The 24,698-nt window shown below is 38.5% G+C and overlaps 1 protein-coding gene across 2 annotated transcripts in view; it reads right to left on the bottom strand.

The window, feature by feature from the left end:
- Positions 1 to 24,698, bottom strand: part of OPHN1 (oligophrenin 1) — a 496,301-nt gene that overhangs the window by 181,361 nt on the left and 290,242 nt on the right. For both annotated transcript variants that reach the window (XM_070604028.1, XM_070604029.1), the window contains exons 7-15: positions 21,953 to 22,063; positions 19,357 to 19,461; positions 17,388 to 17,517; positions 14,716 to 14,816; positions 11,994 to 12,085; positions 8,324 to 8,402; positions 5,950 to 5,983; positions 5,360 to 5,422; positions 4,326 to 4,400 (exon numbers count right to left, since the gene is read on the bottom strand). In XM_070604028.1, coding sequence (XP_070460129.1) covers positions 4,326 to 4,400; positions 5,360 to 5,422; positions 5,950 to 5,983; positions 8,324 to 8,402; positions 11,994 to 12,085; positions 14,716 to 14,816; positions 17,388 to 17,517; positions 19,357 to 19,461; positions 21,953 to 22,063 — 790 coding nt within the window. The remainder of the gene's footprint in view (positions 1 to 4,325; positions 4,401 to 5,359; positions 5,423 to 5,949; positions 5,984 to 8,323; positions 8,403 to 11,993; positions 12,086 to 14,715; positions 14,817 to 17,387; positions 17,518 to 19,356; positions 19,462 to 21,952; positions 22,064 to 24,698) is intronic.

The raw sequence follows: 24,698 nt of genomic DNA on the forward strand, positions 1-24,698 counted from the left end.
GCAGCTCCTGAAGTGGAGTATGATACGACTTTATTTTATTTGCTATGGGACTTATTTCTCCCTCAGCCAAAGATCTCATATAATTTGAAATTGTTTCTGTTTAATACATATTTATTATTTACTTGTCTAGAAATATGTGAGTTTAATACTAGAATTAAGTCTTCAGGTACCGAGTACTTCACACTAAGTATGGAAATAAAAAATGTCTACTATCATCCATATGTGAACATTTCTACTCTATTTAATTGTTTACATATGATTATATTAGGTGCTCCGTTTGGTTTCTGAAAATTAAATGCATTTTCTTCCAATAGCATAAAAGTGAAAGAAGAAATTTAAATACCTAAATAAGTACCATTTTAGCAGTGATTTGTTACTTTACTCACCATGCCAATTTCTCCTCTTTTAGCTCAGGAGGCCTCTGGCATGGTAACAGTATTGTAGGAATCATTTCCTTCCGTGTATAGTTTCCAGGCTCAGTTTCATCAAGGAACCCCTGTCCCTACATCCAGTCTCCTGATCTCCATGCCCCATTTCACCCCTGTGCTCCAGTCATTGTGAAATACTCAGTGTCTGGAGCACAACATGATCTCAGAGTTCCACTGAAGGAACAGTTACTGAGTGCCCACATGTGGTAGGTACATTGGCATTATCATGAGCATGATTATGAGTATCAAAATTATAATGATAACGGCAGGCATTATCATTAATAAGATGACTATGACTTGGTAAAGGGTGGAGAAGTAGAACTCTCAACTGTGGGACCAAGCTGTCTCTGAGGTGATCCTATAGATCTTACCTCTGTGACCAAGGTAGCTTACAATGGATTCAGGACAAGTGAAGACACTATTCCTCACAGTTTGCAAGATCTATTAACATAGGGCATCATACAACCATCCGGGGCAGGGGTGAATGTGACTAACCAACCAACAGACTGACTGAAAAATAAATATTGATTGTAGATGTGTCCCATTTGACTTTGTAGTCTGTGTTATATTTTATTAGCCAAAAAAACAGATTTTCAGGTATGGGAAGAATGGAAGACTTTAGTAAACAACAGAACAAAGCCCACAGTCATGTGTTGTAGGAGATGTCATAGAGAAAGTGGTCTGCAGTTTGTTTGGGTTAAAAGAAAAAATAGCTGGAAGTGTGCTTTCTACCGGCACAGAGCATGAGACATAAAGAAAGAAAAGAGAAAAAGATGGTGTGCTAGATAAAGGAAATGGATGCTCTTCCTCCTAGGTAAATCTTGGTGAGCCTATAGGAAGCCAAGGCAGCCAGCCCTCAGTGGTATGGGAATAGATCAGGGTAAAGGGAAAAGAAGCAAGATAACTTTGATAATCCCAGTGAGAATCCCAAGAAGATATAACATGAAAGAAGCTTAGAAGGGAGGTCTCTCCACATAAATATACATTGTAAGCTAGCTGAAAGACAGTCTTCCCCACAGAATGTAAACCCCACAAAGGTAGGAAATGCAAGTGGTGTGTTCACTGTTTAATTCACAGCCCTGAGTATAATGCCTGACCCTTAGTATATACTCAAATATTTGTTAAATGAATGAATAAACAAATGAAGATCATCACCAGATCTAGAATTTCTTAGATTTGGGGCAGGGATCAGGGGTTACCAGTTTTACACCTAAGTAAGCAAATTTACACTGTTTCATATTATATTTACAAATATTTATATCCAGAACTTCCTGGCCTATTTTTCAGATATTCCTATGAATACTGATATTTGGAGGCTGATGTTGAATAGATACAATATGCCAACTCTGTCAATTTCTGTGATATGTGAATCAAATTGTACTGCCATGTCTGATTTGAAGGAACCATTTCAGTCCTATTCAAGCCTGTAAGAGAATCAGTAGAATGCCTGGCATGGCAATTTTTTTAAGGTTATCATACATTAGGCAGAAGAATGCAGTGATATTAGTAATGGAATTTTAAACAGTTGATCTGAGTTCAATAATTTTTCAGAGACTAAACATCCTGGGCCATGCTGTCAGCCATTTTATATATGAAAAAGTGTCCTTTAACTTATAAAATGGGATGCAAATTGGCCAGGAATAAGAAAACTTAATATGTTTTTTTTAAGATTGGCCCTGAGCTAACATTTCTTTCTAATCTTCCATTTTTTTTTCTCCCCAAAGCCCCAGTACATAGTTGTATATCCTAGTTGTAGGTCATTCTGGTTCTTCTACGTGGGATGCAACCACAGCATGGCTTGATGAGCAGTGTATAGGTCCACGCCCAGGATCCAAACCGGTGAACCCTGGGGCACCAAAGCAGAGTGCACAGACTTAACCACTAGGCCATGGGGACAGCCCCAGAAAACTTAAATTTTTTTAAATCAAGAATGTAAAGTGATAAATTAAAACAGATACTGAAGCAGATACTAATGATGTAATCTGTAATGCAAAAACTCCATACCTACTATTACTAGATGCTGTGGCACCCTCAAATACTAATAGGGTTGGGTTGTCAGGCCTGCAGGGTTGTGGAAGGTAAGCTATACATCATGGCAGCAAAGACCAAAAATACGTGCTTTATCCAAACCTCAGCTTTCTACACTCAGTTTGTTCTCTGACACTTTATGAAAACTGAGCTTACTAGATAGTTCACTACCATTCACAAAAGGAAGGAAAGCAGGTTTGCGGGAAGAAAAAAACAATGAGTTTAGTTTTAGACATGTCAAATGTAAGTACCTGTGGAACATCTACATACAGAGAGCTTGTGCAATGATTCCAATATTGATTTCCTCAGCCTTTGGAGCTTATTGCCTCAGCAATGGTCAGATTTGTCCATTTATCAGAATGTTCTATACAGATATGATCATTCCAATGTGTACCATGACCTAAATATGTTTGGGAAGCACAGGTCCAGTGGGCAGTGGGATATATCAGTTTAGAATTCATGAGATGATGTCTGGACTAGAGATTTTTGGGTGCTGTCAGCACAGAGCTGCTAGTAAAAACCACATAGAGGGACTTCCACTCCTGGCCATGTTAGAGTAACCAGTACAAGACTTGACCTCCTGTTGTAACAATTAGAACACTGGACAAATATATGAAAGAGCTGTTTGTAGTCATTGAACAACGAACAGCACAGGACTATGACTCTGAAAAAGGAGAAACAAACAAGATAAGCCCTACAATCACCACAGCTTGCTGCCTGAAAGCACTTTCTGGATGGTAGCCTAGGGAGTGAGAACTCAAGCTGAGTATGGAAGTCTTGCACAGTTGAAGAGATAAAGATCAAAGTTCAGAGAGGCTGAGACAGCTAGAATTTATAAGGCAGAGTACCAGAGAAGAGGGAGCCATGTAGAGAAAGAACTAAAAAAATCTTCTACCTATAGGTCCCCTTGAGTCTGTCCTTGAATACTAAGCCTTGAGTGCCTAGGATGACAATCCACAAGGTTAGGCAAAGAAATATCAGGGAGCTTTAAGCTGAACAATTTCAAGAACTCACATAAAGCTGGGAGATGTTTAAGTTTCAATCAGTAAGAATGAAGACACAAAATAAGTCAGACCTTAGAGGTAGGGCTAAACTAGCCAGTAAAAGATGCTTTATATCTGTCCTAACACGCTTAAAAAGAAGCCTCTGATGGATCAAGCTGATCCACAAATAATTGCCTACAAAACAAAATTTAACACCGTTTAAAAGAAGTCAACAAAATCGAGACACTCAGTAAGTTGTGATGTCCAGTATCCAATAAAAACTTACTAGTTACATAGAAAAAGAAAAATGTGACCCATGACGAGGAGAAAAATCAATCATTAGGAGAACATGTAGAGAAAGAAGTGAAGGGAGGCAAAGATAGAATGCTGAGAAGTACCCAGACAAGATTTAAAAGATGGAAAGAAGAAAAAGGACCTGACAAGAGTCACTTGAAAGGAATAATACAAGATGTTAGAAGAATCAGGAGACTGTTGAGTCATAGAAGTCACATAGAGAGAAACTTTCAAAAAGGAGGGAGTGATCAAAAGGAGATCAAGCAAGCTAGAGAGTAAACACTGGATTTCACAAGAAGATACCTTCCAATCCTGGCCAGAGTAGTTCCAATGGAGAGGTTCGGGTAGAAGCCAGATTGCAAAGGGTTTGAGGAATGACTAAGATATGAGGAAGGAGAGATGCTAGTCATTTCTTCAAGGCAAGATTGTCTCTGATGCAGGATGTGCAAATATGTGTACCTTTTACCTTTGAAAATAGTTTTTAAAAAATAGTCTATAACCTTCTTTAGCAATGTCTCCTTTCTCTTGCAGTCACATTTCTTCCTAATATACAAGCAACTCCAAATAAGAATTATAAAATCAAAAGTGTTACCAAAAAAGGCATTCAGCAGCTTCTGAACCTGAATATTGCTGCCCACGGTACGGTACAATCCCTCTGTCTTGATCCCTAGGGAAAGAAAATCAGGTCAGTTTTGTTTATATAGTGAGAGCCTTCATCTCCCTCAGGGTAGAGGAAGTAGGTACTTCTGCACTAGAGTCAGTTCCAACAGCAGCGGTTCTCCCTACTCTCTCTCTAAGTTCTCCAGCCCTTCCTTGCAAAAGGGGAACAGTCCTGAAGCATCTCTCCAAATTATTCTCTCCATACATTCATTTGGATTGTACCAAGCCCTCACTAACCTGAACAGAAGAGAATACACTCTATAGTAAATAGGAGAATATGCTTAGGTGGGTAGCAGCAGATGGCTGAGAATGGTATCGCCATCTTGGAAAGGAGCCAGGGTTTAATTGAAAAGTGAAGAAATGTCAACCTTTAAGTTGCCCTTGAGCAGTGATATAAAGGAAAAGAGGGCTGGAATATGGCTGATGTGAAGCAAAAGGCCATTTTGTCCACACAGAAAGATTTAAGTAACATTTCAGAGAAAAAGAGGCTTGACTCATACACTACACCTGCCCACATTCTAAATGTTCTCAGAGAGAAACTAGAGAGTATCGTCAAGTTGGAAAAATGCTGATTCCATATTTGTCTGAGTTTAGCTGTCCTCATCAACTTTTAAACTAATATGTATTATGGCGGAAACTGAACTCTTATTTATTTAGAATGTAACCATCATAACACTACTTGAGACGTGCCAGGTAGTATTTCAGAATACTTTATAAGCCACTTGAAGCTCTTTCTCTTTAAAAGCAGGAAACCACAAATTATCTAAATATGCTTGGATACCACTGGTTTGGAATTTGCTGAAATTGTACAAATTGTGTCTAGTGCTCAAGGTTTATAAACAGTCTTCATTCCTAAAATGGGTCCTGACCAATAGATGACATCAAAGTTACTTTAGAGAAATTGTCCCAGGATAAATTCAGACTAACCAGATTTGAACACTGCCGAGGCTATGGTTCATATCTTACCTTTGCTCTCAATGACATTGATGCACTTCCTAACAAACTTGAACCCCACTTCATTCAGCTCCACTGTTTCAAGCAAAGGAAAGCAGAGTTAGATCCTGCTGTTACAAGCCTCACCTATCGAACATTCAATGATCACACTAAGAGACTGTAGTGAGAGAATTAGGGGTTTGGTTACTCATCTCCAATCACCCTTAAATGGCAAGATTCTTTTATTCAGGTGAGATTTAGAGATTTTACTCTTATAACAAAATGCTTTTAGTTAGCCCTTTGCACTATGTCTGCTTTAGGCATGAGAAACATCAAATATGAAATGTTAGGTTGGAAATGCACACGATTTCTCTTATGTATCTAGAACAAAAGGATATAATGTGTTTCTCTATATTATTACTACTACCCCCACCATAAGCTAAGATAAGGTGACTTCCTTAGTTAATCAACAGACACATTAAAAAAATAGATCTGAATTTCATTCCAAACAGAGGCATCCATAAACACACTTGCATCAATAGTACATATCATTGCTGATAGCATTTACTGTGATTAGGATAGCTGGTAGTGTATAATATCAGTAGATCAGAAATTTGACTCACTTTCTTCCTGTTTTGTTATGGGGCTGTGGTAGATCTACAAAAGAAGAGAAACAGAGAGCCGTGGCTATTGCGAATCACGATAGGTAAGTACGGCGAATAATATTAAATCTCTTTCCCCAGATAGGCCATCAAAACAATTAGCGATTCTAAGGATTTAATAAGAAGGAAAAGTGGGCTGAACAGAATCATGTTTGCCCAGGTCCCTAGACAATAGTTGGATTAACAATCCCTGAAGATTATCTTGGATTTCATACAGCTTTCACATTGTAGCTGAAGTTGTAGTCTACCCATCTTAGACATTTACTTATGTAAAGCTTGGAGAATATTTCTGATGAAGCAAGAGAGCATGAGAGAAAGGAAGTGCTTTTTTCATGGATAGCTGGGTAATGGGCATTGATAGTAAAATTTAAATGTTCCCAATACCAACCTTTCACCCCAAAGATTAATTAATGAGTGTTTCTCTGTGGAAAGGGAAGTGTCCATCTGATAGAGATCCATGCAGTGACCAAGATTTCTCTGAGTCATCTTTAAGTATGCACTGTGATAGCTATTTGAGAGACCAAAAAGGAGATCCTTGATGCTTGAAATCTAGTCCTTGCTTTGCCTCTACCTCATTATGAAATTTTAGGCACATCCTTTTTGTTTTTCAGACCTCACAATTCATAAAATGACCAGGGTTGGAATAGATGTTTCTTCAAGCCCTGATCTTCTTTGACACTTTAAGCAAAGGTATGAATACAATGTGTAAGATTAGTGGATTGGGCTGTTTGGTAAAGTAGCAACAACATCAGCAGTGTGAGGCTGCAGAAAATAAGCCCTTTATATGCCGTCTGCTTTAATAATCTCTCCTTTGAAAATAAATGTTTTTGCATATGTGTGTATGCCCATGGAAATTTCAGGGACAGAGGTTTCAGTGCTGACCAGCCCTTGCTGCCACTTTTATAAATAAGATATTTGTGAAAAGTCTGCCATACTCAATTTGGTAAGGATCCACATTCAGTGGGCCCATGTTCTAACATCATTCTCCACAAAAAGCCATCTGCATCCTTCAATCTTTAAAACCTAAAGGGAGAGCAAGTTCAGGAGAGGGAATCAAGAGTAAAATGCTTTGCTGGGCCTCCAAGCATCCTCCTAGAGAAACATCATAGGCATGAAATAGTTAAGCTCCCGGCTTCTGGGAAGGGAGGAAGGGGAGACAGGTCCTGGCCTACTTTCTGGATGGCAGTCTTCACAACACCACTTTTCTCCTGCTACCATCTCAGTAGCTATAAATGTAATGAGGAATCTGTGCACTTCCCTCTAGTCTCCAGGGCACTGAGGACACACAGAAAGAAAACCCTGGAATATATTTCCCCTCTTATCAAGTTTCTGCTTTGAATAAAGCAAGGAGATTAGACTGTTTCCAAATGCTGTTGAATCTTATATCTTTGCACCCATCCTTCAGATCAGTTAGAAGCACCTAAAACCAATATAGCACATTATGGTTGACAGACTATCTTCCATGTGATTTTTCAACGCAAGCCTGTGAGGTAGATAGAACAGAGATTATTAAAGCCATTTTACTGAAGAGAAGAAATCTGAGTCTCAGGAAAATAAAATAACTTTCTTAAGGTCATACAACCACTGAGTGGCAGAACCAAAATCCAAATCTAAGCTTTTGGCCTTCCAACATTAGGAAGCTGATATTATTTCATATACCACTAGAAGAAACATTCTCAGGAGATACTGAAGAGAGAAAACGCTTTTCAATGATTTCTGACTGTTCACATTGGTATTTCTATGATGATCACTAACCCTTTCAAGGTATTGCTTGTCCTCCTGTGTAACAGTGTTCTAAATGGTGTGGTACATCTTGGGATACAGGATGGCAATGCCATCTCCAACAGCTGTACCCTTAAAGAGAAAAAGTTGACTTGGGAATTGTAAGACGCGGCAGAAAAACCATTTTGAATAAAATCTTAATAAATGCTTGTTCACAGCCATGACAATTATTTTCCATTCTCCTATATGAATACAAACTAATTTTATAAACTGAAAAAAGGCTTAATTTTCTTGCTTACGAAGATCTTCTGGGCATAGCTGCATAATCTAACACTGGGGCCCAGAAGCTGAGAGACCTGGATTCTAGGCCAAGCTTTGATGCCTTCTATGAGGGTGATCCTTGAGAAATCTCTCATCCTCTCTAGAAATCAAGTTGCCCTACTTGTTAAACAAGAGACCTCAAATCAACAACTCCTTCTAGCTCTAAAATTTTGAGTCTGAAGGATCTACTACCATTTAATTGTCCTAGACCCACTGGTACTCGTAACACTAGAGGGCATTCATACACTGAACCATGTTGCTAAGATTTCCCCAGTGTCTCTGATAAACTTACAGGTTCTTTCCCATCCATGGCCTCCATCCATAGCCTTCTGTTAGCTTCTGAAAGGGCCTGCAGAGTGATGGTTCCAGGCCTAAGGAAAAATGACAAGTTGAAAGCAGGAAACTCACCTGAGAGAATGAACTCGTTTGATCTAGGGTCCCTCTTAGCCCTAGGAGATGTCACACCGAGCAGGCACAGGCATCCCGAATTCCAATTTTTCAAAATCTTTTTTAGTCAGAAAAACAATGGGACATTTAGAGAACAGTAACTTGGGGAACCCTGGAAGAGGTGGTATCTTGGTGGCCTCATGCCAGGGTTGGGCAAGGAAATAGGAAGTTAGATGCCAAGACACTTTACCACAATACACTCTTAAATTGGCCCTATTGTGCTTGAGTCAAAGTGAGGGTCTTCCTGCCTCTCTCTCTTGGAAGCCAGCCATTTAGTCTGGGCTGTAGTTGTGAGCATAATCAGCACGGGCACATTCATTTATCAGGAAAATGGCTTTGCTACTTTCATCAGCTAGGATGTCTAAGGAGCATTTCCAGTTGGAAAGAATTCAACAACATGTACCCTGGCTCAGCCACAGGGAGGAGGCCTTTCAGTTGATGTAAGCAATCTTATAACCAATAATAATAAGTAACAGTTATTGAATGTTCGCTAGGTGCCAGGTTCTAAGTGGTTTATAGGCATTAATTCATTTAATCTACCCAGGAAGCCTATAAAGCAGGTACTATAGTAATCCCTCTTTTACGGAAGGGAAAACTGAGGTACAGAGATATTACCTAAGTTCACACAGTGACTAAATATAGGATTTGAATTTAGGAATTCGAATTTAGGAATTCTGGTCTAGCAGTCACGTTTTTTCTTAACCATTACACTATAAGGCCTCTTCTGCATGACAAATGGCTTCAAACCCAATTTTATTTTATTTACTTACAGGCTACCTATACCCAGAGTTACCCCAAGTTAGTATAATCTGTATGGTCTTTTTGGATCTTCACAATCAAACTGGAAATTTGGGAATGATTGCATTATTGTAGGCATAAAGTCTCCTTGCATTCTCTGCCTAGCTGCACTATTATCAGAAGCTTATTCCTCTCACTCCTTCTATGTTAAGATGAGACCTCTCTCAGAATCACAAAATGATAAGAGCAATGACAGCAGAGTTCAGAGACCCTGGAAAGTCACTGGGCCTCTTAGGGCCTGTTTCTTTATCCATAAGGGTGTTGGAACAGATGAGCTGGGAAGTTCTTTCCAATTCTGACATCCTGGGATCCCTGCTCTACCTGCCTTTCCATCTCTTACTTCATTAAAGTGCTCCTTAAAAAGAAAAGCCCTCACATGATCTTTAAGCCAGAATGAATTGAAAATCAGAACTTGGCTTTGGGCACTGGATTCTTTCAAGTTTATCCTTCTCTAAGCAATACCCAACATTTTGGATATATCTTATGGGGCTAGAAAGTCTAGATATCTTTGTAAAGACAGCTACTCAGCTGAATCTCGAAGCCAGAAGGAAGGAAAGCAAGCCAATGGGCAACAGATATAAAAGCAGACACTGCAGAACAGATATGATATTAAACCTGTTCTGGAACTCAGCTTCCCTATCTGGGAAATTGAAGTCCGGTTTGTGTTCTCTCTCGACCTTACAGAGAAGCTGAAAGAATAAATGACTATCCAGAAAGCATTTAGAGATTCTTATGTGCCACAGAAAGTCAAATTCAAAGAACAATACTGTTAAGAACAGATTTACAAAGTAGAAGGAGTACTGACTTCTAGTCCAGGACCTTCTATTACGACCTCAGACAAATGCTTTGCCATCCCTGAGGTCTCAGTCACCTATCTTGAACAAAATATACAGCATATTTGAAGTAGAGTGCAGTGGTTAAGAGTGTGGGCTTGGAGACTAGAATGCCTGGGTTTGGATCCTGGCTCTACCGTTTCCTAGCTGTGTAACCTAAGTTGCTTTACTTCTCTCTGTCCTCTTATCTTCCTTTGTGAAATTGGGATAATAATACCCTCTAACTCACGTGACTGTAGTGAGGACTAAACGAAATTATACACTTAAAGGGTTGAGAATGGTGCCTGGCACATCGGAAGTACTCAGAAATTGTTAGCAGTTGTTGTTGTTGTTACTGTCCTTCAAGCTCTGACAGGCTATGAGCCTGTGGCTTTAAATACTGGTAGGAACACTAATAAAAAAGTTATCCTCTATTCCTGAAGTAGAAAAAGGGACTCAAAAAGCCCTTTGTTCTGTGCTGCAGAGAACACAAGTACAGGTGCCTGATGCCTCCTGGGAAGCCTGACTCTGTTCCTTATATCAGATTGATTAGCCAGAAAAGCAGATGTCACATCCCTCAGAAAAGTCTGGCTCAGCACCTGTTCATTATGATATTTGACTCTCCATTTCACAGCATATTTATTTTGCTTATAATAGACAATGGAACAAAACTACAAAGAACAAGGGCCTAGGACACCTACAGACGAGAGTTTGAGCTCAGCCTTGCTGCTATGTGACTTTGGGTAAGTCAGTTAAACATATTTAAGTGTCAGTCTCCCCTCACCTGTAAAATGGGGGAGCCAGAAGAGTCAAGAATAAGCGAATGTTTTCTAACGTGCCCAATATGTGGTAACTAAAGTCATAGACACATCAAAACTTTAATTCTTGGGTTCTAGTGTCAAAATTCCTCAGCATTCTAAGGTAGGAAAAAATACATTTAAAAATGAACACCAAATTTACTGTCATCTACCAGGAGCCATGTATAGCACTAGGTACAAGATATATAAAGATGAATTGGTTCCAGCCCCTAACTTTAGGGCCAAACTGCAACTGATTCTAGACCAAGAACACATTATTTGCAAGTAACTTGCAAATTTAAGCTGAAAAGGGAATCATAATAGAACTAGAGATAGAAAATTTTAATGTGTTTTAAGCAGCATGCTGCTGCAAAGCCAGAGACACTAAAGGTTCATGAAAGAGAAGCCATAGCCAACAATAATTTTCCCCTTCCTACTGGGCCTGAAGCTGTCAGAAAAATGAGTGACAGCCTCCTGGTTACAGATAACAGTGTTTACCATCACAGTCATCTTTGATTGGGACCATCCATTTTTAATGAAGAAATCTTACAAATTCACAAGCAACCAAGTCCAAAGTTTGTAAGCCTTAGCTAAAATCAGAAATTTGATAACCAATTTCTACTCTACATAAATATCTGCAAAGTAGAAAAGTCTGTATCATATTTGCACCAAGTGGGGGAAAAAGGCTCCCCAGTACCATTACCACCCTCCATCTCATCTATCTTCCCTTAAAAATGTGTTCCAATTTACTTGTTCTTATATGTTATGTTAGGAAATTTTTTTAAAAAGAATGAGTTTTCTCATCCTGTCCTTTTTTGCAGCATCACCAAATGCTGACCTTTTGCATATCTGATAGCAAATTAAATCCTAGGAGTGACTTTTCTGCCTAGAGGAGGTGAGGCAAAGCTGACTGAAGCTTGCGTAGAGAGCTCTGGGCCAGATCTAACATGGATCCCTATAAAGGGCAGCCAGAAGAGTCAAGACAACAATGCCATGAATATATTTGCCCATTTTCATCAACAAGAGATGATAGAGGAAAATAAAAGACCTGCCCGGGCTCAGCACCAGGCACATAGGGACACCACCAATTCACACCAGCACAGCTTACCTTTCATTAGTTTCTATATCAAAACAGAACCGCTTGTCAATAGACTCCGTCTTCCTTCTCACGCAGTACTTCAGGGTTAAGTCCAAGGGACCCTGATATAAGAGAAATATTAATAGCCAATTTGAAAAAAAAAATGCACAGAAGCTTCTTCTTCCTCCTGCAGTGTCCTCAGAGTCACTTGGAAGGCATCTGTCAGAGAAGCAGGAGCAATGTGTAGCCTCACTGAGAACCTTGTCCCTTGAAATGGTAGTTGTAGCAAGATGGCAGATGGTGTCTCCCTGCTCCAAGAATCAATGGCTGAGGCCAGGAGAAAACGCCTAGGGTAGGCCAGCATTCTTTTCCAAGCATGGCAGATTAAACAGGAAGCTCATTACACATCATCTAAGGAGAGTGTACAAGAAATGGGCTGCCCAAATGGCATTATGTACAGAATAAAATTTGCATGAGAGCTCTGGGTAGGGAAGTTGCAATGGGTAAGTGGCTTTCTGCAACCCTTCTTCCATTAAAGTGGCAGATGGAGGAGGGGAGACAAACATTTCTGTTTCCCACCTCCAGACTCAAGGATGACAGGAATCACAAAAGCAATCTCTCCAAAGATACAGCAGAAGTAGGGAGAATAAGCAAATTTGTGTATTAGCCAAGGCAGCATTTGTTATTTTACATGTGCAGCATAGTATGGCCCACCTTAGTCTTTTGGGCACGTAACAAGGCCATTGAATCTGTGTCTTCAGATTAAAATTCCCCAGCCCCACATTGTCCAGTTATCTCAACAGAAACAATGAGGTATAGGAAAGAGAAGTAACATTTATTGATCACCTCCTATGTGCCACATATTTATATTAGGTATTTTTAAACCAACTTTCCTAATAACAACTCTTATTATTATTATTATTATAGTCTCATTTATTTGTATTCTTTGTCTTTCTAAAACACAAACTAGTAATAGGAACTGAGTCAGAGACCTGACAAGAAACCATTTCCAACTCCAATTTAGGGAAATTCAAGTAACTACTTCCACATCCCCTTCCTTCTAAATGAAGAATCAAGTTCCTCTTTCCATTCCATAAAGAATCCCATATAAAACTGCTTAGGCTGACACTATTGAAGTTTTGCAAGCAGCCACTCAAAGAAAATGGAAGAGGGAAAGAAAAACTAAAATGAGGGCTTGCTCTCATTTGCTAGGAGAATATGAAAGTGGTATCTGCTGCCTCTGTCCTGAGCTTTGCATCAGGTACCTCTGAGCAAGAGAGATAGGGCCTAAATTAGCTTACTGTCTAAGTAAGGAACTTGAAAGTCCAGTATTTGGAAAGCAATATGTGTAGAAAAACAAAAGGAAGAGACTAAATGACAGTGTTGCTTATAAGCACTTGCCAGTCAGATACATTAACTAAGTTCTGACAGAACTGGAACAAATTCTATGCTACAGCACAAAATGAACGTATTTGAACCACACTGAAATGTGCTTTGGCAATTGACAGACTGGAAACTACGGAGACTTTTGGAGTCCTGAGTGAGTGACTGGCCCACACAGAAGCATGGGTGAGGGTTCTGGAAACCCCGTTTGATATGCTTCCTTAGAGGTGCCTCCCATCTCTAACCCACACTCAAAGCAGAGTGGCAAAACTTGTGGTTAAAGGCAGAAAAAAAGCAGTTTGTCAACAGCCTGCCAGCAAATCTCAGTCTTCTTTAATTTCTCATGAATAAGCCACACAAGAGAGAGCTTCCATAGAAAGCACCAGCAATGGAGAGAAATTGGCCCAATTTTTCTCCAAATTCCTGCCTGTCTAAATTGGATCTCCACGCACCACAACTTTCAAAGCTAACAAGTGAACCTTTTTTCACTTTGTAAACAATTTGTAAAGAATGTAAATCCTTAAAAATCATCCCTTAAGATCCTGTCTCAGAGACAGTTTAAGGGACACATTGAACAATTTTTAGAATATGAATAGTCTCTCTGTTTTTATCTTAAGAAACTGTTTGGAGATAGAGAGAGAGAGTGTGTGTGTGTGTGTGTGTATTCACAAAGCCTCTAAAAAGATAGGCAAAAGTAAGATGACAGAATAAAGTTTTTGGCTGCATGGTCATATATCATATATCATGTTACATCATGTCATATCATATAACATCATATCATATATAAGATCAGGTTCTTCCAGGTGAGTAAACTATCTTCTCAGTGTGTTAAACTCATCTTGCCATTTTGGGAAGTGGGGGAAGGTTTGGAGGGCAGAAGAAGAGGCATTAACTGCTTAAAGATATTTGAGCATTACATAGAATGTGAGGTATAGGTGATTCCAAATTTAGGCAACAGACATACTCCTTTAAAAAAGGAATTTTGGAAAATGATTTATGGTTTAAACACTTGTAATTTGAAGGAATTCTGTAGTAGAGCCTTCTTAAAAGCAAGTAATACTCTCTTCTTCCAATTCATCCATATTTTTGCAAATTTTCTTTGTACAATGTGGCAGGCACTTGTAATTAATCAACAAATGGTCTGAAAGAGTACAGGCACCTTCAGAAGGCCTGACACAATTAACAGAGATTTTTCACTCAACTGAGTAGTATCTGGCCCAATGCAAACTTAGGCTAAGGAGAATATATGAAGTCATAGATTCCCACGACAATGATGGACTTGATTCTTTGATACTAAGTCAACATATACTCTTTCCTGAGATACAGCTACAGATGCATTTCAAAAAATCTGGCTCACAAAAGAACTAACCTGCTTAGCGCCTGGCTTCTGCTCCATAGGTGTCATGGTGAGCGTTTTGGTCTCTTTCTCATACTGGCAGTAGTATTTCACCCAGGATATTCCCAAAGCCCCTACAAAGATAGGCAAAAGTGAGCCGATGGAATAAACTTTTTGGCAGCATGGTCAGTCCACCCCTAAGATGGAAACTATGTACAGCTTGCTCTTCATGGTCGTGCTCCAGAACCAGCCCTACCCTTCCCCTGAACTCCAGCCCTGTAGTACCATCTGCCCACTGCACATATGGAGATCCTAACCCTCATCAACTGCTTTCCATATTTGTTCTGGCTTACTCCAAACCATTCTCCTTGCCATATTGCCTATGAATGCTACCACTACACATCCTATGGTAACATAGGATGAGCTGGAAACATCTATAATCTTCTGCTCCTCCTTTCTTGTAACCTGCCTCATTTAATTGATGGTTGGGTTCAGCCCATTCTATCCCCGACATGTCTCTCCTTCGGCTGTCTCCTCCTCTCTATTCCTTTTAGAACTTAATTAAATTAGTTCAGAAGTCTATTGCTAACTTATATTTTTAATGTTTTATGAAATATTTCTAAATAAACAAAAATTCATTATTTCTTCAATTAATTATTTCAGTGGCATTCTCTCTGGTTTCCCCCATCTCTGATCACTCCTTTCTAGTCCATTCTCCACTCTTTTGTTAGAGGAATGTTTTTAAAATATATATCTCTATTAATGTGGTTTCTCTTACTATAAACCACTCATAGATTTCTCACTATCTCCAAACTTCTTAGGTTGGCCCACAAACCCCTTCATAATGTGATCATATTTACCTTTCCAACTTTGTCTTTTTCCACCCTCACCTCTATGCTCCTGTCTCATTAAATTACTTTCAGTTACCAAATAAATAGGTGGCCATATAATTTACAATCCAATTTCAAGACATATTTAAGAGTGAATGAAGCACTATTAATAATTACATCAGGACAATGGGTATAAGCCAGGACTGTTCTTGGCAAACCAAGAAGACCCTACAAATAAACTAAGTCCTCACACACCTCTATGCCTTTACTCATTCTGTGTTATACACCTGAAATCTTCTTCCTCTTTTCCTTTACTTGTCAAACCCCCACTCATAATTTAAGTTCCAGTTCAAACATCACTTCCTCAGTGAAGCCCTTATATACAGGCCCCAAATGCAGTACTCAACACATTTCATTATAATTCTTGACATACTTGTCTGTCTTCCTCATCAGACTCTTAACTTCTTGAAGGCAAAAACCAAGGCTGATTCATGTTTTTGTATCCCAAATGCATTGCATAGTGTCTGGCAAAAAGGATGTTCAGTAAGCATACATTCAACTGAGTAGCAATGTCATATTCATTTGACAAATTAGAAAACCAGGGCATAGAAGGATCACATAGCTAGTTAATATTAGATCCAAGATTACAAATCCATTATTCTGCACCTCTTTATAATATAGCAGTGACTCTCAACCAGGGGCAATTTTGCCTCCTAGGGGATATTTTGCAATGTCTGGAGACAGTTTAGGCTGTCACACCTGGGGAGTGCTATTAGAATAAAGTAGGGAGAAGCCACTGATGCTGCTAAACACCCTATAATGCACAGGACAGCCCCCCAAAACAAAGAATTACGCAGCATGAAATGTCGATAGTGCTGACACTGAGAAATCCTGCAATGCAGAGTTGAAGAGATGAATCTGACAAGTGGAAGAACCATGAAAATGTAATTGCTCTAAGGGAGGAAAAGCATGATAATATAGTGCTAAAATGCCATGCTTTGTGGATTACAGTGGTTTTTGCTCTTGGTAACCTCTGGGCAGCCTCTTTGCCTACTCCCCAGGTAGAATAATTCTGGGCAGGCACTGAAATCACAGGCTTTTGGGGCATTGGGTCATAGTTCATAAGGAAAATAGAATAGCACATACGTGTTTGCATAATGTTATTTAGGAAGTAGGAAAGCATAAATCCTCTGAAATATTCACTGAATGGATAAGTTAACCCAGTTTCCTTGGCTAGCAATGGACAACTGTGTTGCCCACTGAAATCATGATGGTCTTTTAGTGCTTTAAGAGCAACCATGCAATGCTAAGGCAGTGGAAGGTATAGGGTATAGTGGTAAGAGCATAGGTTTTGGCATTTCACAGACCTGAGTTTACTCTTAGGTGTACTACTTGACAGTTGCGTGATTTTCAACTACTGATCTCTCTAAGCCTCAGTAGCCTCATGTGTAAAATGGGTATGATAAGGTAGTTTCAATGATTAAATGAGATAGTGAATTTAAAGCACTTAGCACCATGCCTGGTACATAGTAGGTGTAATAAATATTATAATAAATATTATTTTTCTTCATCCTTTCCTCTACGTCCCTTTTTGCCCCAAAGAGTCATCGGAAGGATTAAATGGTTAACAATCCCCATTCTGAATATCAGAGAAAACCTTAGGTCTTATCATCCAGAGTATTTGTAGGACAAATCCTTAACATCTCCCTCCAATTTCTCCTTGCTCTTTATTTTCACTATTCCAAGGCTGCTCTCCAAAGAGGTGTAGATGTCAGGGGTCTGTGAACATTATGGGTGCCTGGAGTTTGGTGAGGCCAAGTGGCAGTAGGTGCCAGCCAATTGAAACCCAGTGGATATCTCTGTATTCCCACACACATTTCTCTTGCGTATAGAGATAGCCTTCAATGGTAGGCTGTCCTGGAAGTTTGCACGTCTGGGGAGCTTCTTTCATTCTTTTCTTAAGTTCTTCCATCTCTTCCCGGGTACTGGAGAAATGATTTCTTGTCTGTCAAGACATTATCACCATAATCATTATCACCATCATCATCATCATGAATAAGCATTTATTGGTCAGAGACCCAGTGCAGAGTTTTCTCGGCTTTCATCATGCACTATAACATAGCAATAAACAAATGTTGAATGGCATAGTGACTAGGAAACAATTCTATGGAGTTTAACAGTACTGAAGGATAAAGGAAAAAAGAAACATAAATAGCAATGTACCCATAAAACTACATCTGGGAGACTTTTTTTCGCAGTGGGAATCACATAAGGGTGCAATAAATAAGAGCTCTTGGAATTCTGAGCAACAGACTGACACTTTCTTTACAAAAGGGGAGACTGTAAAGAAGCTTCCAAAGATAACATTATCACAGCAACTTCTAACTTCTGCGTCGAGTAAAGGTGCTGCCTACTTGACTCTGAATCAAATTCTGGCCATTAGGATAAAATATATGAGAGGGTGCTCCCCTAGAAGATAGGTCAACAGAAAACTTATTTTTCAAACTCATGAATGACAAAAGCTAATGGTAAGAAGTAATATATTTAAAAATACACAACTAAAACACAATGGCAAACACAGTTTGAAATGTGCTATGAAAATCACTAGAGATAGGTCCTTAATGTTCAGTCTCAAGATTGTCACATGATGTCAGTGAAAAAGGTGATCTGGGTTGCCCAATCCAATTGGGCCCACTCTATTGATTATCCTATAAATGAGTTCGCCATATATATATATATATGCAAAGGCTTGTTGTTAAATTCATACTTGTCAAGTTATATTTGGAGAGTCAAGTGATTAACCTGGTTATAGAAATATTTTGTAAATCAGCAGAAGATAGAGGTCTCACATTCTGGTGAAAGAGTACCCAGAAAGAAGGAGAGTGCCCAGAAAGAAAAACAATAATAGCAACTATAAGTCAGGATCCTCCCAAACAACCAAGTGGTTTATTTCCACTGCAATTTATCAACCTTTTTCACCTAGAAATACATCTATAAATTTCATGCAATGAAAGAACTAGTCCAAAGTCACTACCTCAGTAGTGGCTTCTCTGACTATACCAGGCAGTCAATTGTACCACTCTCCATGTTTCTTTACAATTTTTGGTCTTAACTCTATTGTAGCACTTATCATAAGGAATTAGGATTTATGTCTGTCTCCTCCAAGGGACTGTATATTCCTTGAAGACATAAAAAACTAACAGGCCTTATAATGGCATGTTCAGTGCCTTTTAAAATCCCTGGCACAGAGTATATATGTTCATTATATCCATAAGCACTCATTAAATGTGGGTTAAATAAATGAATGAGAAAAAGAATATATGTGACAAGGATGGGAAAGCTGCACCTATGCCCATCTATAAGAAATAGCATGGGAAAGAAGGTGGAGAAAACATTTAAGAATAATTTATTTAACTCTAGTAATAAGTAGTAAGAAAAGGAATGGGGGGAAAAATGGCATTCATGATAATAAAACCCACAATTAGAGTGTCTTGAGTGACCAGGAGGGAAGTAGCATAAGACCTGTGCTTAAACAAGCCCATAGCTTGGTTCTGATCTTGGAGAGATGGAGCAAATTAGCAGCACTTAATAAATATTAGCTAGATAGAGGTGTCACTGGGTGGAAGAGTGGGTTTGAACAACATTCAGCCTCAATGACAGGGAAGAGCTGACACCGGAAGAGCAAGAATAGTCAAGTACACTAAAATATTTGTGATACATATCAGTGCATCCTGACAAATTGGCTGGGATGCAATAATCTAGAATTCTAAGATCAAGGTCATTAGGGCTGAAATCCAATTAGAATGCAGAGACAGGTAAAAAAAAAACCCACATGCAAACTCACATTCTGCAAACTGAGCTGGAGCTGCTGTTTGTATGGGAGGAAATCCTGTGTGAGCTCTACAGTCAAGCTGTTGGAAATGAAGAGGCTATGAAGAAAGGCCAAGACCTATGGAAAATGTGTAAAAATTTTTTTATCACCAGTATAGTGTTAAAAGCAGTCATGCAAACACAAACAGGTCTACACATAACTATTCTCTCATTAGGTTAAACATTTACATTGAACTCAGTTTCAGAAAGTAAGAATTACTAACAAATTTATTCATTTGGATCTTTTTCGGATAGCATATAAGAAGATTTATAATTTGGACAACATGGGAATAGACTGTAACTTTTCTCTCTATATCCTCAGGACTGGCACATAGTAGGTACGATAAACATTTGTTGAATGACTAGATAAGTAAATGGATAAATGAATGAAGTAAGATTCTGTACCTTAATGAAGACTATCATAATGCTAAAAGATCCAAGGAGTGTGAACCCATTTTCAGAGTAGAAATGTTTCAGAGGGGTTGCAGAAGAAGACATACAAATGATCAATAAAATATACTTTTTAATGTTCAAAATGTTCAACCCCATAAAAAGTCAGATACACGCAAATAAAAAGAAAAGATATATGATTTTCATCTATCAAATACAAGCATTTTAAAAATGATGCTCAACGTTGGCAATAGTAAAGTGTAATAGGAAGTAGTCAAAATTGCTCCATTCTTTTTAGAAAGTAAATAGGCGAACACATATAAATTGCACACACACACCATATACTTTTACACACATGTATATATATACAGAAACTATATATATATGAATATATAAACAATAAAAACTATGTACATATACACGTGTATGTACTAAACACACTGTGTATATGTGTGTACATATATATACACATATATATATACACTGTATATATATATACAGTCATATACACAATCTTCCTGTTTCTCTCCCAAGCTTTCCCATCTCAGGATATGACACCACCACCCACTCAGTCAATCAAGCCAGAAAGTAAAGAATCATCCCTGATTTCTCTTTCACTCACATCTCAATCCAATCCATCAGTAATTCCTGTCAGTTTTGCTTCCAAAATAGATCTCTAATCTAGCCATTCTTTTCTGTTTCCACTACTACCATCCTAACCCAAACCAACATCTTCTCTTGCCTAGAGCATTGCAGTAGACTCCTAACTGGCTTCCTCCCTTCTACTGTTGGCTTCTTCCAAGCCATTCTCCACACAACAGAATCAGCTCATTTCATATCCTATTTAACACCCATCAGTGGTTTTCCACTGCACTTAGACTAAAATCCAAACCCTGTATCATGCCTACAGGACCCATACCTTCCTATCAGACATTATTTCCTGCCACTCTCCTTTTCGCTCAGCGCTATCTAAAGGCACTAATCTTTTCATGCCTTGAGCACATCATTCTTTCCTAACGTAAGGACAGTGTGCATATGTTTTTCTGTGCATAGAATGTTCTTTCCCCATTATTCACATAGCCTCATCTTCTCTTTCTTTAGTCTTTATCTTAAATGACACTTCCAGAAGTCCTCCTTGGCCACTTGATCTAAAGTAGCTGCCTATTCTTGTTCTTTGTTTCAGCCCTTATCACAGCTTACAGTTTTTTTTTAAGTGTATCCTTCTTTCCCGTCTGTCTACCCGACAAGAGTGTAGTCTTCATAAAGACAGTCTGTCTTGTTCATTATAGGATACCCAGTGTTTAGCACAGCACCTGGCACATAACAGAAGCTTAATAAGTGTTTATTGGATAAATGAATAAATACTTGTTTGTACATATACAGATATATACAAATGTGAGCACAGATATACATGCTCATGTGCAATATATATACATGTGTATACACACCCACATCTATAACTATACATGCACACATAGATAGAAACAGAAATATAATAGATACACAGAGAATTTGGAAGGAAAAATGCCACAATATTAACAGTGATTATCTTCGTATGGGGGATTTGTTGTTTTTATTTTGTTTTTCCTATAATTTTTTCTAGCTTCTCTGCAATAAAAGCACATAGTTTTTATAGTAAACAGGAAAGTTTTTAAAATTCATAATAATTGTCATATCAAAGCACATCATCTTTTATAATAAATTAAGGAGATTTAAGTAGAAAAAAATTAAAGAAGATAGAAGTAAAAATAATAGAATGAGAAGTCATTAAGTGCAAAGGACATGAGTTCCTAGCAGTGTCTGGCATATGATGGGTACTTTCAGAGGCTTTATCAAAACAAGACAGGAAGGAAGGGAGGAGAACAAGGTAACAGGAAGGTTGACGAAGAAATTGAAGGAGGGAAGGAAGGAGAGAGGAAGAAAAGAAAAAGGTAAAACATCATAGGTAGAGAGAGAAAATGTGGGAAGAAGGAGAGAGGGGGGAAGAGTGAGGAAGAGAGAGAATATTAGTGAAAGAACAAGAACAACACAAGCCAGTGTGTCTACTTTCTTGACACTCATCATTAAGCATTGATTATTCTTCACATTCTTTGAGATTCCAATTTTATGATCAAAGTTCTCCACATTTACCTGGTATCTGGTAAATATTTTTAGACCATTCATCAGTAGATAGAACTTACTGGCTCCACAATATTGAACTTCTTGGACTCCTGAACTTCCTGGATTTGATAAACATAATCAAGGGAGGACTCGAAGAAATTGTGCCTCTCCTTGTCCACCTGGAGATCTGCCTGTAGTTGAAGGGTAACAAATGACACAAATTGGAATAGTCATTCATATATGTCAATGCTTATGGACTCAACGGAATGCTAGAGGTAGATGAGAATTAGCCATCAAGTATTGATCTTATCCCTTTATTTTACAGATAGGGAACATGAAACCAAGAGATAAAAAGTGACTGATGCAAGACTTCAGGTTTCTGGTCCAACAAGGTAATAGCTTGGAAGTTATCATGCCCATCCTCATACAAGAAAAAAGCTGAACAGGTTGAAAATCAACAACTCCTCTTAGATCCAACAGGTATAAATCAAACAAAATATGTACTAGATCTATATGACAAAAACTATAAAACTCTAATGAAATAAATCAAAGATGTAAATAAATGGAGAGATAGCCCATGTATATGGATAGGAAGACTTAATATTATCAAGATGTCATTTCTTCACAACTTGATCTACAGATTTAATGCAACCTAATTCGAAATCCCAGCAAGCTATTTTCTGGATATCAACAAAGTGATTCTAAAGTTTGTACGGAGAGCCAAAAAAAATACAGAATCGCCAAGACAATATTGGGAAAGAAGAACAAATTGAAGTATTGACATTATCTGATTTCAGAATTACAATAAAGCTATAGTAATCAAAACAATTTGGTATTGGTGAAAGAATAGACAAATAGATCAATGGAACAGAATAGAGAGCCTGAAATAGATCCACATAAATATTGCCAATTGATCTTTGACAAAGGAGCAAAGGCAATACAATGGAGCAAAGGTAGACTTTCCAATGAATGGCGCTGGAACAACTGTACATCTTCATACAAAAGAAAACAGAAACAGACCTACTTAGGTTTTACACAATAATTAACTCAAAATGGATCACAAACCTAATGTTAGACTCAAAACTATAAAACTCCTAGAAGATATCATAAGAAAAAATATAGGTGACCTTGGACTTAGCAATGACTTTTTCAGATATAACATCAAAAGTATGATACATGAAAGAAAAAATTGATAAGTTAGATTTCATTAAAATTAAAAACTTCTGCTCTGTGAATAACTCTGTTAAGAGAATGAAAAGCCACAGACAGGGAGAAAATTTTTGTAAAACATCTATCTGATAAAGGACTGGTATAGAAAATATACGAACAGTTGTTAAAGTGTAACAATAAGAAAACAAACAATGCAATTAATAAATGAGTAAAAGATTTGAACAGACACCTCACGAAAGAAGATCTAGAGATGGTAAATAATAAAGACACGAGAAAATTTTCAACATCATATGTCATTACGGGAATGCAAATTACAACGGTAATGAGACATCACTACTCAACCATTAGAATGGCTAACATCCAAAACATGGACAACACCAAATGCTGACAAGGATGTGGAGCAACAGGAATTCTCATTCATTCATGGTAGGAATAAAAAACAGTACAGCCACTTTGAAAGATAATTTGGCAGTTTCTAACAAAACTAAATATATTCTTACCATGCAATCCAGCAATTGTGCTGTTTGGTATTTACCAAAATGATTTGAAAAGATATGTATACAAAAATCTACACACAAATGTTTATAGCAGCTTTATTAATAATTGACAAAATTTAGAGGAAGCCAATATGTCTTTCAATAGGTGAATGGATAAACAGACTGTGATAAATTCACACAATGGAATATTATTCAGTGCTAAAAAAAAGTGACCTATCAAGACAGAGGAACCTTAAATGCATATTGCTAAGTGAAAGAAGCCCATCTGAAAAGGTTATATTCTGTGTAATTCCAATTACATGACATTTTGGAAAAGGCAAAAATATGGAGACCATAAAAAGATGAGTGGGAGGAATGACATCAGCTTCTTGGTGGAGTGAACTCTTCCCTTGTACTCTCCCCTCTAAAATACACAGGAAAGGACATTCACAGACCAATAGAGGACATTCACGCAACACAAAAGACATCTGAGACACATGCAGCCATATATCTGATGGTGGAGGTGCTGAAGCCCCCGGGGGAAGTAGAAGGAGGTACGGGAATCTTCTCTTTCTCCTGAATGGCAGTGACCCAGGGACTACATGTGGCTCTGAGAGGAAAGAAGTGAGGGGTGGCCCTCTGTGGGAACACCATCGCTCTCTGAGTTCCCTCCCAGCCCATGGGAAAGCACCACACAGAGGTGACTAAGCTATCATGGGGGTGTCTTCATCAAGCTAGCACCCCAGGAGAGCAGACAGCAAGGGTCGAGGGAGAACAGCCCTGGGATCATGCAGGCAAAAGAAAGAAACCCTCCCTCCAGCCCGCACTCCAGTTCAGCCAGTCAGCCAGAGAGCCACACAGATAGAAAAGCAGCCAGCTGATGGAACAAGGAAGCCATGGATTGTGGCAGGCTCAGAATACACAGCTCTTGACCCTCACCCAGTGGCATCAGATGGAAACGGCGACCAGATACTATCACTATGCAGAGGCACAAATCCACACCGTAAAGAAGTATGAAAAAATATATTAAATCTCCAGACCAGAAGGAAAATGACCATTAGCCAGAAATCAATCCTGAAGGCACAGAAATTCATAATCTAAATGACAGAGAATTCAAAAGAGCTATCATAAAAAACTCAACAAGTTACAAGAAAATACAGATAGTTCAATGAAATCAGGA

Source organism: Equus przewalskii, chromosome X (assembly GCF_037783145.1).
Source record: "Equus przewalskii isolate Varuska chromosome X, EquPr2, whole genome shotgun sequence".
NCBI lineage: Eukaryota > Metazoa > Chordata > Mammalia > Perissodactyla > Equidae > Equus > Equus przewalskii.